This window comes from Falco cherrug, chromosome 5 (genome assembly GCF_023634085.1).
Source record: "Falco cherrug isolate bFalChe1 chromosome 5, bFalChe1.pri, whole genome shotgun sequence".
In the NCBI taxonomy this organism is placed as follows: Eukaryota; Metazoa; Chordata; class Aves; order Falconiformes; family Falconidae; genus Falco; species Falco cherrug.
This window is the reverse complement of record NC_073701.1, coordinates 69,013,954-69,032,236: the sequence shown is the minus strand read 5'-3', so window position 1 is coordinate 69,032,236 and position 18,283 is coordinate 69,013,954. Positions and strand designations below refer to the sequence as shown.

Here is an 18,283-nt window from a genome sequence, read left to right as displayed (position 1 = left end):
CCCCAGCTCATAACTCATGTTGCTTGTGTGATGCTCTGACATTGTTCATGACAGCTGCTCTCCCTGCTGACTTGGGGTCTAGGTTTTTAATTTGCAAAGCGTGTTGTTGCCTGTGTTACTTGTTCAATGTAGGTTCTTATATGCTAGCAAAGGCTGGGCATCGCTTGTTTGAGAAATGCGGGCTTGCTGCCTTGATTTAGCTACGTGATGCCCAATTCAGATTATACACAGGGCAAACACAACAAGTTTCCACGTGATTTGGGAAAACTTTGATCTGGTAAGGAATCATGCACATGGCTCCTCTATTTTCCTCATGCTGACCTTCACAGTCTTCTCTTTCACGACCACTTGTAGTGCAAGGTGACAGTGGCAAAAATACTTTCAGTTTTGAAAGTTACAGTTTGGTGGCATGTAATTTTTGCTGAGGAGGGATGCATAGCTCCCTTCTAGGATAACTGTCTTTGAAGGAAATGCTTGAATATGATGTAACATTCAAAAAGGTGTTTTTTGAAAACTCACCAGGCTGGTGAGTTCAGCCTGGCTGTGCAGTGAAGGCATGTGCCCTGCATGCATGTGCCTCCCAGTTCCTTGAGCTGCTCTGAATTAACCCTTAAAAAAAAAACTTCAAACACAGCAGCCGAGTTTTGCTGGCCCTCTTCCAGGAAGGGCAGCATTCAAGTGGCATCTAGTAAACTGGTGTTCAGTACATTTGGTTATATAACCCATTGCAATTATATATTATTTTTCTTTGAGCATTCAAGCCATACACATTGACTTCTACTTTTCCTCACCTCTGAAGCCTCCTTCCCTTACATACCAGGCTGATGTCAGCTCACATGTGCTTGTCTAGCTGTTTGGCACTGCTCTTCCTACCCTCCTGAAAGCTCCTGTACTCATGCACCAATTTCAGCCTAGTTTGACACAAAGGTGGAAATCTCTGACATATGAAGTACCTTGAGTACACAGCCTGATGCAGGAAAAAAGCCTTGTTTGTATAGGCAAGAAGGGAAAAGTTTCCATACGAGTTTCATTTGCGTGAACACAACACAAAAAATAAATTAGACACTAATTCATAGAAAATCAAACTGTATTAAAAAAGTCAATTACTCATGAGTATTTCCCAAAACATATGGGAAATATAAATGTTAAAAATGAATAAATTAGTTGCAAAACATTGGGCTGAAAGAACATTATGGTTCATTGTTTATATAAGTCAAGGGAAGAAATACAGACAGTTGTCCAACCTTAACTCTGTTCACTTATTTATACACTTTAAAACAAATACATTAATTACAGATATGGTCACCACTTCTCTAATACTGGAATAAAATTAATATTTTAACATATGAGTGTGGTTGCATATCATGTTATAATTCTTTGTAGCGGTGTGATAATATTTGACAAATTACTTGGGAAAAGTATAGTAAGTTATTTGTGGGCAGTGTGGTATATTTATATTAAGTTTAATAAACATAATAGTGAAAAGATGGTCAGGCATCTAGGGGCAAAGAACGGAATTAATGGACTACCAATAATATTTTGTTAACTGGAGTTGTTTACAAGTCTGTTGCTTCAGACAGGTGCACGCTTAGCATGTGGATGCTACTTCATCCTAGACAGTTCTGGTTTACATTTGTGTGTTTAATTTTTTAACATTTTTACAGCTTTCAAAGCAGGCAGTTTTTATGCTGTGCACACTTTCAGTAAGGAAAGAGATTGAAGTGAATTTTGGGGTGATTATTCCCTACGACTATTTAATGTAGTATTTATGAAAGGGCTTTGTTTTGCTTTTTTGTTGTTATTTTACAAGATTGCAGTCAGGCCATGTGGAAAAATAGGTTGTATATAAAGGACCATCTTAAAAACAACTATTTTTAAAAATTATTAATGTGTTTTTGTTATGACTATTATAATCTTTACATAGAAGTTCCTAAATAGATCTGTAATTTGCTGTGCTTATCTATTTTGAGTAATATTTTGTAAGTATTTTAGTGTTTTGCAAGTAACTTCCATGGTTTCAGGTAAAACCAAAGGGATTACATGGGCAATCCAAATGGCAAATCCTATAGCCTGCCCTTCAGAGGCATCCTCATCTCCTCGGGGGTAGTGAGGACCCCAGCTATGTGTGCAAGGAGAGGCTGAAACATGCACTGCTCCTCTCAGGCCTCAGCATCTGTCTCAGGGGGCTTTTCACAGATAGGTAATGCAGATTTTTATGTAATAAACTGGGTTTTTTTCCCAGTGCTTGATTATCCCATTTGGCATTTTTAAAAAGGGAGTCTGTCTTTTCCAAAGGACATAGTAGTTTAAGCTGTTTGGTTTTCTCTGTGCCCCAGCTTCCTTTTTTTTTTTTTTTTTTTTTGTCTTCTCTCTTCATTTTTAAATTACATGGTTATCATCTGTGGAAATCATCAGTGGAATAGCTGATAACAAAATGCTATCATTGGGCTCTAGAGCTAATAGACAAATGAGATAACCAGGGAGCAAGAAGTTAAATCTGTTACTGGTCTTGTGCCTGCCTGCAGATTCAGATGGTGTAGTATCAGCTACTCTCCACTCCTGTCGGGAAGGGTGCTGCTGTCCCTAGCTCAGCCAGTTGCAAATTAAAAGCTGTAAAACGTCATAACTGGGAGAGGGGCGATGTAAACTTGCACTGAAGACTTAAGTCAAGCTTATAGCCTGTATGTTTTTAATGGCCTTCCTTACAAAACAGAAGATACACTTAAATAAACGAACCAAAAAAAACTAAAAACCCAACCAACCAACCAAAAAACCCCACCAAAAAACAACAACAAAATCTGAATAGAAGAATCCCCCCCCCAAAAAAAAAACAAACCCCAGCCAACAAACAAGTTCATAAAGGGTGAATCTCCCTGTTTTAAGCAGGGAGCTACCTAAACACAGACATGCTTACATGGGATGCAAGTTCAGAGTTTGTTGTAACATAAAAACATAAAGCATAAACAGAAATACCTCTATTTGGAGGTAAGTATGCTCATGTCACTGCTTAGGAGGACTTCTGTATGAACTAATAAGGGACCAGAATCAAGGCTGAATAAGCTCAATTAACATTAATACTTTATGTAATTGGGTAAGGGAAATTTAATCTGTCCAACAACACGTCACCCGACCAGCCGCGTAGCATGCAGCCACTACACCCGCCAGGGGGAGGTGAGCGGGAAGCTTTTCTGATGTTCGGAAACATTTTGCTGCCAAATACAAATCCAAACTGCCAACTTTGAACTCTGAGAGCTGACAGTAAGGGGTTGCTTCATGCTGCGGTGTGGTGGGAGCATTTGGAGCCTGGGTATGGGCAGGTAGAGCCACGTGCAGGAGGGAGGCGGTCTTCCGAGTACAGGTCTGAGTATCATGGTAGTTGGAGTCTGGTGGTACTCTGCAGCTTCTTGAGGTTGGGAATTACAAAGAGTGAGCCTCTGGTTGGGTTGGGGCCCAAAAGTGTCATTTTAAAGGAATCAGTGCTGCAATTTGTTAATTAAATCACACCCGTGCATATAAATCCACAGGCAAACTAACAAAATAAATGCAATGCAGAACTTCCTTGCAAAAGGTTTTTCTCGACGCTGTAGCTGGGGTGGAATCAGTGCTGGAGTATTACTGTACAGGGTTGACGGATATATTTCTAAGTTTGGACTAAAAGCTTTCTTGCAAACGGCCCATCCTCCTCACTGGGCTGGGGGGGCTGGAGCCAGCTGGTGCTGGCCCAGGGCACCGGTGTGCCAGGTCAAGCGGGAGATGCTCTGATTCAGCAGAGGCTGGAGCGGATTGTGCAGCTCATCTCCCCTTCTGCTTGTTCACCTCCCGGAGCAAAAACTCCCTCTTCTGGGTACTGCATGGCCCTGGGTGCACCGGGCTTGGAGCCTGTCCCAGCCACGCTGAGCTTGGCCCGTGCCAGGGAGGGGGTTGTTGCTCTTTTAGCTCTCTGGTTTAGCCCGCTACCTAAGCGTGCACCTAAGTTTAGGCAACTGAGTGGTTGTGCTGAGTTGATAGTGATTCACATGCCTGGCATTAGCACACTTTCCAATATCTTGTTGAACCAGAGATGATGCACATTGCATGCTGATTTTTGGAGGGCTGGGTTTTTTTTTTTTATTCTGAAGTTTCCTTTGCACTGTTGCTTTGCCAAAGATAGCTTTCTTTTGGAAAATGCAAATGTAAATAGGGTAAAGGATACCAAGTATTACTGTATTAAGTATACTATAAAGGAAGGTTGATTCATCAATTTCTTGATCTTCGTTACTTCATTTGCTTAGGATGTTTGATTTTTCTATTACCAGTAAAAATACAGAATCTTCTTATTTCAGAAGTGACTATGAACACTCCTTATTACTAGTGAAATGTAATGTATGCTTTAACGAGCAAAATACCTACTATCTGCCCAAGACGCATATATTCATTGTGCAATCAGCAGTTTCGTACGTAAAATTAATACTTAAATGGTGCCAGGAGTATTAAAGTATGTAATTGTTATTATTTAAATGCCTTGAATTTATTTGGAACAGTCACATTTTTCTTGTGTATATTTTCATTTTGTTTTCGTAATCTGCATTTTTAACACATCCAGCAGTTAGTCTATACACGGTTATGCACGTATTAGCTGCTTTTAATATTACTGTATTATACAGGAATAAAGTAAAATTCTGTGGACTAAGGAACTGATCCTGTTCATTAAAATCAATAGATGTAGTGTTGCTCTGTGTATGTGTGGTGTGGTGCTTTTTGTGATTTATTTATTCTTTCTAGGATCTGTCCTTCAGCATATAGCAAACTGACATACAAAGGATCTGATCCTTTAGGCTTTACTTGGGGAAAATATCCACTGATGTCAACGCCTGAATAGGATCAGTCTTTTAGTTTATTTGAAACTGCTTTAGCTAATATTATTTGCTTCTGGAGAAATATCTTAACTCATCAAAGCTTTAGAAATAGCATCAAGAAAGCCAAGTTCAGCAGGTCTTTCAACCATGAGAGATGTCAACCATCGCTGCGTTAAAGCATAGCCTGTTACGTACCAATGACCCCTCAACTATCTCTTTTTCGTTCTCGTCTTTATTTATTTATTTTTGTACTCTAACTCTTACTGGCATCTAAAATCACTAATCTCTACCCATTACCATTTTTGCTAATTTATAGTGATAACTGTGGCTCTGTTTTCATTAGGAGATGAAAGCCGGGAAATTAAAAAACAAATTACAGGGATGAGAAGATTCCTGAATGACAGCACTGGAAGAATCTATCAACGAGTTGGCAAAGAAGGAGAAAAACTGAAGGAGGAGCCCCAAGATTTAGACTTAGCCTGGGCCCAGCGCCTGAATCCCCCTGCAGAGTCCCAGGCGAGCCTTCATCCTTCACAGAGCAGTGCATGGAATGAATTACCACCCCAAGCTAGCCATTTTTCAGGGCAATACGGAACTCGATCCAAAACGTTCCAAAATCAAACACGAACCGTGGCGTCCAATGGTATGATCTGCATTAGATACTGAGAATAATACTTTTTTTTTCTTTTCCTCTCCTTGTACTGTACTAAATTTCTGCCTTTGTTGTGATGATATATTGTACCGCTGCACTGAAAGCAGTTATAGTTCAGAGTCTACAAAATGAGCACAGTTATCACTTTGAAAAGGTGTGAAAGTGGGCACAGTGCATTCTGCTACCATCTGTCTTAGCTTTTAAAATGGATTCCTGGTGATAGGGCAGAATTACTCAGTGCTGTTACAGGCTTAATTTCTGTACAGTACTTATTAAAACAGCTTTTGCCATTGTTATTAAATTCATAGCTAATTAAATGTCAACCTCTACCACTCCTCTTTGCAATGAGTAATGTAGCACTGTTGTGCCACCACTTGCAGAGCAGGATTCTACTGACTTCCATAAGGGGATGGCATCAGCCTTATAACTGACCGCTGAACTTCAGGTACAAAATCCTATCACAGCCTTAGGCTTTATTCCGATGGGACCATTGGAGAAAGTGATGATGGTGTCTACCTATGAACAGCATGTACTAGACCACGGTCCATCTTGTACTGGCAGAGAATTCTGCCCAGAAGTAGATGGCAGTGTGCTCTTAAAATACGTTTCTGTTGTTATTTTAAGTCCCAGAGAATGGATAACTACCAGATTCCTGAAGGTCTTCTTTAATGATCTAAATTCAATTCAGGAAGTTTTTCTCCTGATACTCAGCACCAAATTTAGCTGGGGGTGTGGGTGGTGGTGGGGTGCATTTTAAAGGGGTACCTCAGTTCTAAATTCAGGAAAATAAAAAATTGTGAGGCTGCATCTGAAAACATTATCAATTTCCAGTTGATTCTGAAGGTATTCATAGCTCCCAGTAGGAGTATCTGCTGTGTATCCTTCTCTAAAGGCATACAAGTTCTCATTGCTTTTAACAGTTAAAAAGAAAAATACTGATACTATTCTCAGTACTGTCCTTTAGGAAGTATTGTCACTGCACTAAAAAACCTGCAGCCTTAGGTTTCCCCAGATTGACTGTTTCTCTGTGGAGGCAATGATTTACACAGAGGTACTGACTGACTTGGAGAAAGGTGTTGCAGTAAGTCATGCTAGTTTTATTTATTTTTTAATTACCAAAAAAAAGGAAATAATTCTGTGGTTTTGAAAGGTGCAGACCCAGGGGAGAGGGGAAAACACTTGATGGGATTTAGCATCCTTGTCTAAAACTTTGCTCTCAAAATTCCACCATAACAACGTCCTAAATGTGGAAGGACCTGAAACTCATCAGATGTCTACCTCTTTGCCCTGAGAGTCGCTGGGCGCCAGCTGGGACAGTTCTCTACGTGCACAGAAGTGCCCAAGCCTGCACAGATTAGGTGCCCGCTTCCCCGATCCAGAAAGTAGGTGGAGCAGCACCTCTATCCCTGCAGGGGCCTGATTCAGCATGTGAGCTAAAACATGTTGACAGGATTTGGCCCCATATGCAAGAAAATGTCAGTGCTTTTAATCTTTCCTAGGAGGAGGAAGGGTTTAGCTGATTTGTAATCTCTTATAGGTTAGAATGATCTGTGAGACAGTAGAAGGGTTGGGTTGAGTGACCTCCCGGGCTGGACAAGAGGAATGCCCAGGCTCCCAGCTCCTGGGGACGTGTACCGGGAGGCACCTTCCTCCCCTCCCTCTGCAGCTGTTCTGTTACAGAGAGGAATGCAATCTTGTTGGTTATTACATAAAGCTGGGTGTGGGCACTCTCCGCTGGCCACCTTTGAAAAGATGGTCTGCGTAGCTCTTTGGTTCAAGGTGGCTGCCTCCCGTGGGGTGTTGCAATCCTGCCAGACAGTTCTGCTGCTTTGGTTCACAAGCCTGGTCTCTAGGGGAGGAAACTTTCCATGTATTTCTGGGCTGTGAGCAAGCTCTGAAACTTCTCCGGGTGGAAGAAGCAGCTCTTCTGGGCGGCCATTGTAACATGCCTGATTCCTCCCCAAGTCTTGCACTGGGAGCCTGAACATCTAACTGAGTATTTAGATGTTGTTCAGAGGATGGACAAAGTCCTTAAAAGCTTGAGTGTAGAAATACTGAACAATGCCTCAAGGGAGATAGTACTCCTTAGTACTTACCATGGTGTACTTACCAGGGTCCAGTGGAGGGCTGTGAAGATGATGATGGGGCTGGAGCATCTCCCTGGTGAGGACAGGCTGAGAGAGCTGGGGCTGTTCAGCCTGGGGAAGAGAAGGCTGGGAGGGGACCTGATCAGTGCATGCAAATACCTTAAGGGCGAACGCCGAGAGGGGGCCGGGCTCTTTTCAGTGGTGCCCAGTGACAGGACAAGGGGCAACGGGCACAAACTGCAACACAGGAAGGTCCATCTGAATATGAGGAAGAACTTCTTTACCTTGAGGTTGGCAGAGCACTGGGACAGGCTGCCCAGAGAGGCTGTGGGGTCTCCTTCCCTGGAGATATTCAAACCCACCTGGATGTGACTGTGCAGCCTGCTCTGGGAGAATCTGCGTTAGCCAGGGTTGGACTAGATGGTCTCCAGAGGCCCCTTCCAGCCCCGACCAGTCTGTGATTCTGTGCTTAAACTCATCAGAGCAAAACTGTTCAGATAGGAGGTAAGCTTATTACCTGGGGCTGTCAGGCCTAGGTCATCACTGGGGAGATGTCCAGGCATCTAAGCAGGCAGTCTGAGTCCAGAAACTGTTTCTGTCCATTGTGTATAGAGGGAGCCAAGATACATGTTGAAGAGTCTCTGAATTACTCAAATTTGAATGTAATAGGCATGCTACATCCATCTAATAGTATAGTTATCTACTCACAAGGCAAATGTGGTTCAAGGAGAGGCTGGAATGGATGTTTAATAGGTGCTGGTGTAGAAAGCAGTTGTGAAAAAGGTACTGGCAAAAATAGACAAAGAGAGAAAAGGACGAATGTGGAGAGTATAGGCATTGCTGCAACAGGGGAAGAGTAGAAGCATGCTTGCAAAGCAAAGGGATTTTTTCCAAACCAGATTTAAGGTGGCAGTTCCACAAGTCAGGATGTTGGGTAGACGTGTGACCCACTGTGTTTAGTGGGAGCCTCTTGGGGCTACAAACAGTGAGTAGCATGTCTGCCCTGTTAGGGCCAACAAACTCATAGAGTCCATCTAAAAGTTTTTAGGTTTGTTTCTTGTGTTCTGTAGCAAATCCAGCAGCGATGCAGCAGCTGAATTGCTTTTTGGTTATGTCAAGATCATTTTCAATGGATTACGCTTGCATGCTTTTCGAATACAAACTTGTGGTAGCAATGTTACACCAGGTGAATTCGCTCTCAGCAGAGCCAGCTGCAAGAACCAGTGTCTTGGGCTACTTGCTGCTCACACAGGGGAAGCAACTAATGTATTTGTGTCATCTCCTTCTCTCAGTCATGCAAGCTGGTATCAAATTTGCCTGCTGGCTAGCTTCCAAAAGAGAGGGAGATGGCTCTTTAAAGACTCCTTCATAAAAATAAGAAGTCTGTTCTCCTTTTAAAATTAAAAATTGATTTATAACAAGTTGAAAAGGGTTGCTTTTGTCCTCTAAAAATGATAAAGATAGTACTTGGAACAATGACTGAGAACACTCTACAAGATGTTTCTTACAACACAGTAACTGATCAGAGGAGGGAGGATAGAAAGAAAATAAAAAATCCTCATGAATATGTATGAAGTCAGTAGAACCCTGCTTTGATTTGAAATATGGGTGGTCTCTTTTCCCATTTCCAGTACCTATGGTAGATTTACATGGGTAATTTCTATCAGTGCTAATGGGGATTATAATGTAAATCCCCCATGCCTCAATGGGAAAACAGACCCTTTGGTTTTCCATCAGGAGCCTGCATGCCTGCGTGCTTTTGTTACGAACATGTTATATTACAACAGGAAAGATGTACAGGTATTTACTGATATAATTTGTCTAAGTTTTCACGTGCAATTCACCACCATGTAGAGTCTTTGTTAAGAAAGAAACAAAAGCCACCAGCCCTGCCTCCCACTGTAGTCTTTCAGATACTGTTTCTAGAAGCCCACTAAAATGTTGGATTCTGATTAAGAGAGAGGATAGGCTTTATCCCAAGGAGCTTTATTAGTCTAAAACAATTGAGAAAGCGCTAGAGGAAGGATGTTGTTAATATGTATTTGTCTTCTGTTAATAAAACTCTCCTAATTTCCTGGGACCCCATTTCTGGGGTATCTGCTTGTCTTACTGAAAGGTACAAAGTTACACTGATGCGATTAAATTATAACTAGTCTTGAAACTGCTCTACTTAAAAGTCTACCTTTAACAGATAGGTAAAGGGTGTTGGTGGAGCCAAGGTGAGGGATTCTGAGTAACCTGCTGCAAACCGAAAAAAAATATTATTTTGTTTTCTCTCTGTACCTGTAACAATGGGCTGAACATTGGAGAGCTTTTATGGACCATTGAAAAGATAAAATCCCATCCATGCCCCAAGGAGCTTTCAGTGAATAGGCAGTGTACAAAGGAAGGGTGAGATCAAACTAGGCAGTCCTGTCCTACTGAGTCAGTAACCTCTTTGTTTTAATTTGAGACTTAGCCTGTTTTCCAGGTAACACTTTGCTCTTTAGAAGTTGTTTTTACAGCTGAAACCTTGGAGAAAAGAAGCTGGTGGAACTATTGCATTTGCATTTGCTAGATTTGAAGAGATTCTTAAACTACTCCATTTAGCTTAATGTAGTATCAACAGGTTTATCCATGGATGATGTTTTAAAAAAACAAAATTTGTAATTGCAATAGTGTGGACCATCTAAATATCTGAGGAAAGAAGGAGAGAGACACCTGGAAGATGTGACCAATCTTTAAGTGATGCATCAGTTTAGCTTCACAAGTATCTCACTTTTGGGAGAATGACCACCAGTTTGCTTAAGCCTGATAGATGTTGCTTCAGAGCTGAAGGACTGAATGGAAGAAGGTAGAGAACAGGTGCCTGGCAAGGGAGAGCTGAGGATGGAGGGACACACTGGAAGAACTGGGAAGAGGTGGGAGCAATTGAGCAGTGGGCAGATTTTCAGCCATTTCAAATGAGGATTGAAGTCAAGGGATCTGTGCAGGTTTGACATCAGGGAGCTCTGATGAAAGAACACAAACCAAACCTAAAACGGTATTAATAAACTGGTTTGGCTTCAGAGAAAAGCTAAAGTAATAATGAAAAATGGGAGGATTTATGAGGGAAGATTAAATGAGTTGCTTACGTTCACTTTAGCTAGGTAATGATTAAAGGGCACCTGATAAGTGTCAGGCTATGGAAGAAAAAGGGAAATACACGCTCTGAAGTCCACCACGTGTCACCAAGCAAGATGATTTTTGTTAGATCCGTTTTTATCTATCTTCATAAAATGATCATCTCTCCTCTTGCATGCTTTGAGCAGTAAAATAGCCATCAATTTAAATGAATGTAAGCACATTTTGAAATAAAGGCAGGGGGGTGATCCCATCTGGCCTCAGTTTCAAGCAGATACTGATAGGTGTTTGGTTGAATTTTGAATTTTTTATTTGTAGCGTTAAAGCTAGGTATACAGCTATTCTAAAAACGTGCAGGATACAACTATTCAGCTAAAGCTTGAAATCTCTCAGCTGTTACAGAGTGTCCTAATTAAGGACCTGTGGTGCAAAACTTTGGGAAAACAAGGCAGTAATAAAAGCACTGCTAAGGGCTAGAACTAGAAGTATGTAAATTCAGTTAAACACTGGTAAGAATTGCTAGAAAAGAAGAATCTGTTGAACTCCTATATTAATTTTCCAAGGGAAACTATGGAAAGCCCATCTTGTAGGTCACAGTCCTGGAAAACATGCCATAGAAAACAGTCTCACCCTAGCGAACAGAAGAGCAGATTTGCAAGCTTTCCTTGCTGGTGGTTCTTGTCCATCCTGGGGTTTTTTAATTATTTATTTATTTATTTTCCAAATAAGGTATTTTATTTTCATTCTCAATTCTTCACATGGTGAAGAATCACATGTAACATTCAAGCAGTTTAAAAATTCTTAGGCCCTCATTTAATGTACAGTATAAACCTTTACTACACAGACTGTCTTCATTCTTTGTAAGACTGTACCGGGAGATGGGCTTTTTTTTGTGTGCGTGATAAAGTGAGCATGTTTATAATGAGGTTTGGTGCTATTGTTATTCAAGATGAACTAGCCTGACAATAGAAAGCCCTGCTGTGAGGAGTGCATTGTATTCATGCTCTGAGCTGTCTTCTCCAGCCCATGTAACGTTGCATCCCCTGCCGTATACAATTGCACATACTAGTAATTGGATAAAAACTAGCGGCCTCTTCCTCTTAAAAGAGATCATGTTGAAAATTATTTGTTTTCTTGCTTTGGATCTTATTTCATGATCTGGTATATTGATAATAGTTTCAGATGCCTGCTGGTAATTGTTTGAGTTGTTTTTTGTGGGTTACATCGTCTCTCCCCTGTTTCATTCCTCTCTCAGGAGAAATCCCAATGGTGAATTCATCGATTGGACCAAACTGCTGTACATGTAATTGCCAGTCAACCCTACAGGCTATTCTTCAAGAGCTCAAGACCATGCGAAAATTGATGCAGGTTCAAGCAGGTACAATGACCACAGTTCCATATGTGCATATCCATGACAAGCATGGAGTTGAAGATGGCCCTGCTTATTCCAGTGGGGTTGGACTAGATGATCTTGGGAGGTCCCTTCCAACTCAAACTGCTCCATGGTTCTGTGACATTGTTAAGTGGAATGGTCTAGAAAGACAGAAATCTATGTAGAGACTCAGGAAAACCTGGACTTTTTCATGCTTTCTTGACAGATCATTGAAAGGCAAATGTTCACAGGCTTCTTGGAAATGTTGTTTTTACTTCTCAGGTCCTTACATGTAACATGGGATGTTACCTTGTAGGAACTGTCTGAGGCTAAACTGAAATAAATAAATAAATAAATCTGATGTGATTAGATACTCTAGTAATGGGAGCTGAGTAGGCAGGTCATGCCATAACCACCCCCTGTTTGTTTTTGCAGTGTATTCCTTCAGGGGTGCAAAATGCTACTTAAGCTGTTACCTGCTTACCAGTTCACTAATCTTGGGGGTGAAAAAAAACAAGTTGGAAGGCCACTAAAGTTATTAAATAACACTTCTTTCAAAGATCTTTGAAGTTACAGCTCCGAAGTAAGCTCAGCTGAGCTAGCCACTGCATGTTGTGGCCTCCACCCTCCTTCAGGCTGGTTTACCAGTTCTTTCTGCTGACTGAACCAGCAATAATTTGTTCATTGAGGAAAACTATTGAGCTTTGTTTTCTGCCAGGTTAGGAGGTGAAACAGAGCCATGCAGAGCCAGAAGAGCACTAGAGCCAGCAAGATAATGACACCATGGCAGTTAGAAGTTAGGTAGACCATCATAGGCTGCTGTGAAATTGCAGCCTCCGTGCTTCCTAAAAATTGGTGTTAATACTAATGAGGAGTTGGGAGATGGAGATTTTGTCGGTTGAGTTGCCCATCCAGTGTGAGCGATGGGGAGTGGAGCCATGGAGGTCTTTCTTGTAAGAGTGGCTGGATAAGACCTCTGTAAGAAAAGGGAGTGTTGAGTAATTAACTGAAGTATGGGTGGAGTGAAAGGCTGACTGAACTCCTTGTCTCCATGGCATATGTTTGAGTGAGTGATGGGAAGGATCAGACAGGTTTTGTAATATAGTTGATACACATAAAAATGCTTTTCTAAAATTCACCGATTCACAAAGAAGCACACAAAGGCCCAGTTTTACAATCTCTGCTGGGACAGGGGATTCTTTACACGGTTGCACTGATTTCATTGAAATGGTGTGCATGATTACAAATGGGTTGTGGGTGAGAGGTCCAGAACTGGGGTTTATGCCAGAAGAACTGGCTCCTCAATAGCAGGAACATTTCTTATTTATTATGTGTCTACAGTATAAGTACCTTGTTAATTAGTGCATCTCTTGATTTGCTGGGAATAGCTCATATTTTCTGGTAGACAGGAAATGATGGTTTTGCAGAGGAAAAAAAATCCGTTTGGCATTCTTGTTAGTAAAACAAAAAACCTAAAATGCAAACATGTAAGTGAAAGTGTAATAACGTATTTTAGTGTTCATTCTTATGTCTAAGTGATAAACTACAAATTAAGTCTTGGAAATCCTTGCCAGAAATTAAATATCCCAGAAATCTTTCAATAAACAGTATTCTGAGGTTTGTTTTTTTCCTCAGGCTTTGTAGATGAGGACTATTTGTAGTTCACTCATAGCTCCAGTGAGTTTGATTTGCTTGTGTAGTAATTTTGGCTTTCTTTTTGACCTTGATCTTACTGATTCTTCCAGACACATAATTGTATCTGCATAGCACTGTGCTGGAGAACTCCCCTATATTCATACAGGTTCAGGATCGGTGCCTTAGTTTATACAAATGACTGTGAATACTGGAAGATGCAAAATATTGATAAATACAGAATACGGTCTCTTTAGATGTCAGAGATAACACATGAACTGTCAGTTTCTGTGTATGAGCAAAACAAACTGATGCAACTTTGCATTACTTTTTCCCCAGAAATTAAACTATTGAGTAGTGTTTTCCCTCATTCTTGACATAATGGTACTTGAAATGTTCTTGCTGAGCTAATTACATGGTGACTACATTCATAAAAATAACTGTAATTGCATTAGCACTTTTATTATCTTACTTTATCAGGAAAAGACATTCAAAGACAGTGAGATTCTCAGTCATTCAAGAGGGTATACAAATGAATCATTGCTTAAGTCCTTCATGTCACCAGCTGTCCAGTGGTCACTGGCAAAAAGAACCATGTATTCCTAATTTTCCTGAAATGCTATTCATCAGTATGTCTTGAAAAACCTCGTAGTAGAACTCAGTGTCATTATCCCCATTGTACAGACTGGAAAATTATGCAAAGGTAATAAAATGTAAGTGTTTCACATGCACAAACAGCCCTGAAAATTGTACCACTTATCCAGAAGATAAGTTCAGTATGTCAGTAGTTTAATGGTATGTCTGTGTGGTTATAGGTGTGCCTTTGTCTATAAATTTAATTTGTTACTTTCTTTCAGTCGGGACTCAAAACAGACAGCAGCCTCCTGTTCCTCTGGTTTGTGCACAAAAGTCAACAATATCAAGAAAGAGAAATAAAAAGAAAAAACTGCCCCTCAAAACTGTTGAACTAATTACCATGAATAAGAAACCCAGCTCTGCAGAGAATGAAAAGAAGCTATTGGCAAACTCGGAACGATCGAGTCTGCAAGTAGTTGAACCCCCTATAAAACCAGAAACCCCTGTTTCAGGATTTGGAATTATCCTTGAATCGGCTTCATCAGATGTAAGTTAATATCTTAATATGCAGGATCACAGGATTTTAAAGCACTAACTCATTCAGGAGAATCAGTACTTAGGTCAGGTTGATGTGTATTCCCAATTTTTGTTAGGATTAAATAAGCAATCTTGGGTAGGGTTGAATGGAGACAGTAGCGTTAAGCATGGGAGTGCAGATTAGAAAGTGTTGGGTGTTGCGTTTTTTTTCAGCTGAGTGCTGGTTAAAAAATTTTGGATTGTTTGGGGCTTTTCTCCCCCAACTTCCATGAGTGTGTAGTTCTCCCTCGAGTTCAAGGCTGCCTGTTGTTTGAGCTTGCAGTGGAAACTTGTTCTTCATCTCTCGTGTTGCCAAGAGCCACCGTGAGATCAAGAGCCGTGAAAAAGTGCTGCGTGTATAAACCATTCAGAGCCTTGTCATTTGCTGACGAGCACACATAGCCCACACGTATGCCCTTATCCCGCCAAGGTGTATTTTACGTGCTGTGTTTCATGCCTGACTGGTCCCACTGGCTTCAGGGGACTCCTCACCTCTGTGAAGTTCTTACCTCAGTCTTTGCTGAATCGGATCATTTGGTCTTCGTCGCTGTGGCTGCCAGGTGAGGGCCTTGACACTGCTGGTGATGTCGGTGTGACTCGAGGGGCCAGAACCTGCCACTCTAAAAATATGTACTTTTCACATGTGAAATTGCAATAAGCGTCTTTTCTTGATTCAAGTAACATGTATGCATTTGGTAGAAATTTCTTGTATCTGATGGCTGATCGGCTTTGTTTAATGACCAAATAGATGTCGTCTGAACGAGTTCACTGATGACTAAACTGATCATTAATTTCTCTAATACATTTTTAATTTTGAGCAGGCAGTTTCCAATTTCCTAAGTACTATGAGCTAGAAAAACATAATTAAATTCAGTATCAATAAGCGTAAATGAAAACAATGCAGCAGATAATATTCTACCTTTCTGGAAGAGGGAACTAATAATAAAAAAGAGCAGTCATGATAATTCAGTTATATAGATGCAAGCCACACCACTAATTAGATTGCAGTCTCATGCCATAGAGTCGGTGTAAGTGATACAGAGTAACTGGTTTGATGCTTTTTCAGAGGTTTTCCTTTTGTAGTATTATGCTTAATAATGTTTGAGGAAATGGTTTGGGGAGGGACTGGTAATTTATCTCCAGTGCGCAATTTGTGCTTATAAATTTTCTTTGCTTGTGGCATTCTTTTCAGCTTGGAACACAGTTTTGAAAACAGTTTTGTGCTTGTGATGGAATTTAATTTGGCTTTATGAATGTGTTCCATCGCTGGACACAATTCTTTGTAGGTACCAATTTGACCTAAGAAAAAAGACAAGAGAAAACATGTAGCTTATAAATCAGGTCCTCATCTGCCCTCCCATGCTTTGGCCCCTGCTTGCCACAGTAGTTGTTTGACTAAATTTGCAGAGCCAGAACCCTGAGACAAACAAATCGATTTTGTCTTTGGAAAGAAAACTGTTGAGTTCTGAAAATAGATATATTTAACAGCAGAAATAAAATGTGACCTTAAACATTTTAAGAAGGCTAAAGAAAGTCACTTCTTTCAGAATGAATGGCAGTATTATCTTTTTCTATTTATTCATAAGGATCTCTACTGTGCTCATGACCAGCGTGTCTGAGTGCCTGAAAAAACTGAAAGACATTTTACACAGCGCCATAAATAAATGATCCCTTGAGAATATTGCATGGTTTGTGTGTAGTGTGTGCTGTGTCATACGCCAGGACTGCCACTGCTGTTACTTTGCCAACATTTATTGAACTTGAAGAAAAATCTCAGTTTTATGGGTATAAAATTGGGGCTACCAAAACCAGGGCAATTAGTTCAGATTTGCTGAGATGAAATACCGCTACTTAGGGAGGTGGAAAAAAGTCTTTGTGAGACCAACTCTTAACCTGGCCCACAAATCAGAGAACCTGCTTTTTAAATGTAATGATCTGTTACTCTTGGTTAAACTTTGCGTTTATTTTACTGTTAAAGTATTTAATTTATAACCTAATAATTTCTAATCTATGTAGTACAGCCTGCTGGTCCTAGTACAATCCTAATGTCTAGGATTACATCTAATTTGCTGCCTGTTAATTTCAGCATAGCAAAAGCCTTTGGCATTAATTTTATTGTATACGAATAGTTTACCCATGAGTTCCTTATGCCGTGATCATTGTCTGCTAACAAATACTTTTCCTTTTGAGAAATCGCATTCAAAGTGATCATAAAGTTCAATTAGATAATGATTGCCTTTCATTGAATAGTTTACTACTAAAGGAAAGCAAGAATAAATGGGCAGTTTGCCTTCAAATTATTTTGCTGGTATACGAGTTGATTCCTATACTAAGAATAAAATAGGGAAAATTAAAATAGTATTGACTCCTCCACACTGGTGCATTGGTAAGGTTCAAAATTTATTTTACAGCTGTATTAGCGAAGATGATTTGTCTGCCCTAGGCACCTTGTATCATCAAGGTCATCTTAAATTGCTATCATAAGACCCAAGACCCAAGTAACAGACTAGGACAGGATACCTTCATCACCATGACAACTACATCCTGGGTTTTGATTAACATGAAGGAGAATTTTTCCCAAGTTGTAAACCCGGACTACATTTATTTATTCCTGAAAATCTTTTCTGTCACCAGACAGTTTAGAAGTAACATATTAAAAACCCACCTACATCAGAAGATTGTCAAATGTCAAATAGAGTAACTCTTGACTGTTTTGCTGGATCCAAAATTTTGAAAGTTCTGAAGGTAAAAAGCAACTTTTCATCCTTGAAGATTAACTTGAAGAACCGCCCACTATAGGAGAAGATCAGGTTCGAGGTCATCTAAGGAACCTGAAGGTGCACAAATCCATGGGACCTGATGAGATGCAGCCACAGGTCCTGAGGGAACTGGTGGATGAGGTGACGAGGCCACTATCCATGATACTTGGGAAGTCATGCCAGTCTGGTGAAGTTTCCATTGACTGAAAAAGGGGAAAATAACCCCCATTTTTAAAAAAGGAAAAAAGGAAGACCCAGGGAACTTGCAGGCTAGTCAGTCTCACGTCTGTACCCAGCAAGGTCATGGAGCAGATCCTCCTGGAAACTATGCTGAGGCACGTGGAAAATAAGGACATGATTGGTGACAGCCAGCATGGCTTCACCACTAAGGGTAAATCATGCCTGACGAATTTGGTGGCCTTCTACAATGCAGTCACAGCACTGGTGGATGAGGGAAGGGCAACTGACATCACCTTCGTGGACTTCTACAAAGTATTTGACACTGTCCTGCATGACACCCTTGTCTCTAAACTGGTGAGACGTAGATTTGATAGAGGGACCACTCGGTGGAGAAGGAATTGGCTGGGTGGTCGCAGTCAGAGAGTTGCAGTCAGTGGCTCAATGTCCAAGCACAGACCAATGACGAGTGGTTCGTCATGGTTCCTCAGGGGTCGGTATTGGGACCAGTGCCA

At 40.8% G+C, this 18,283-nt stretch overlaps 1 protein-coding gene across 7 annotated transcripts in view; it reads left to right on the top strand.

Moving 5' to 3' along the window:
* Positions 1 to 18,283, top strand: part of BEND7 (BEN domain containing 7) — a 49,039-nt gene that overhangs the window by 8,604 nt on the left and 22,152 nt on the right. For 6 of the 7 annotated variants that reach the window (XR_001334719.3, XR_008732387.1, XR_008732385.1 and 3 more), the window contains 3 exons: positions 5,179 to 5,478; positions 11,932 to 12,054; positions 14,538 to 14,803. Coding sequence is in view for 2 of the 7 variants with exons in the window: in XM_014280033.2 (XP_014135508.1) it covers positions 5,179 to 5,478; positions 11,932 to 12,054; positions 14,538 to 14,803 (689 nt within the window). In the remaining 5 variants the exon portion in view is untranslated. The remainder of the gene's footprint in view (positions 1 to 5,178; positions 5,479 to 11,931; positions 12,055 to 14,537; positions 14,804 to 18,283) is intronic. The other variant, XR_008732388.1, reaches the window with a different exon arrangement.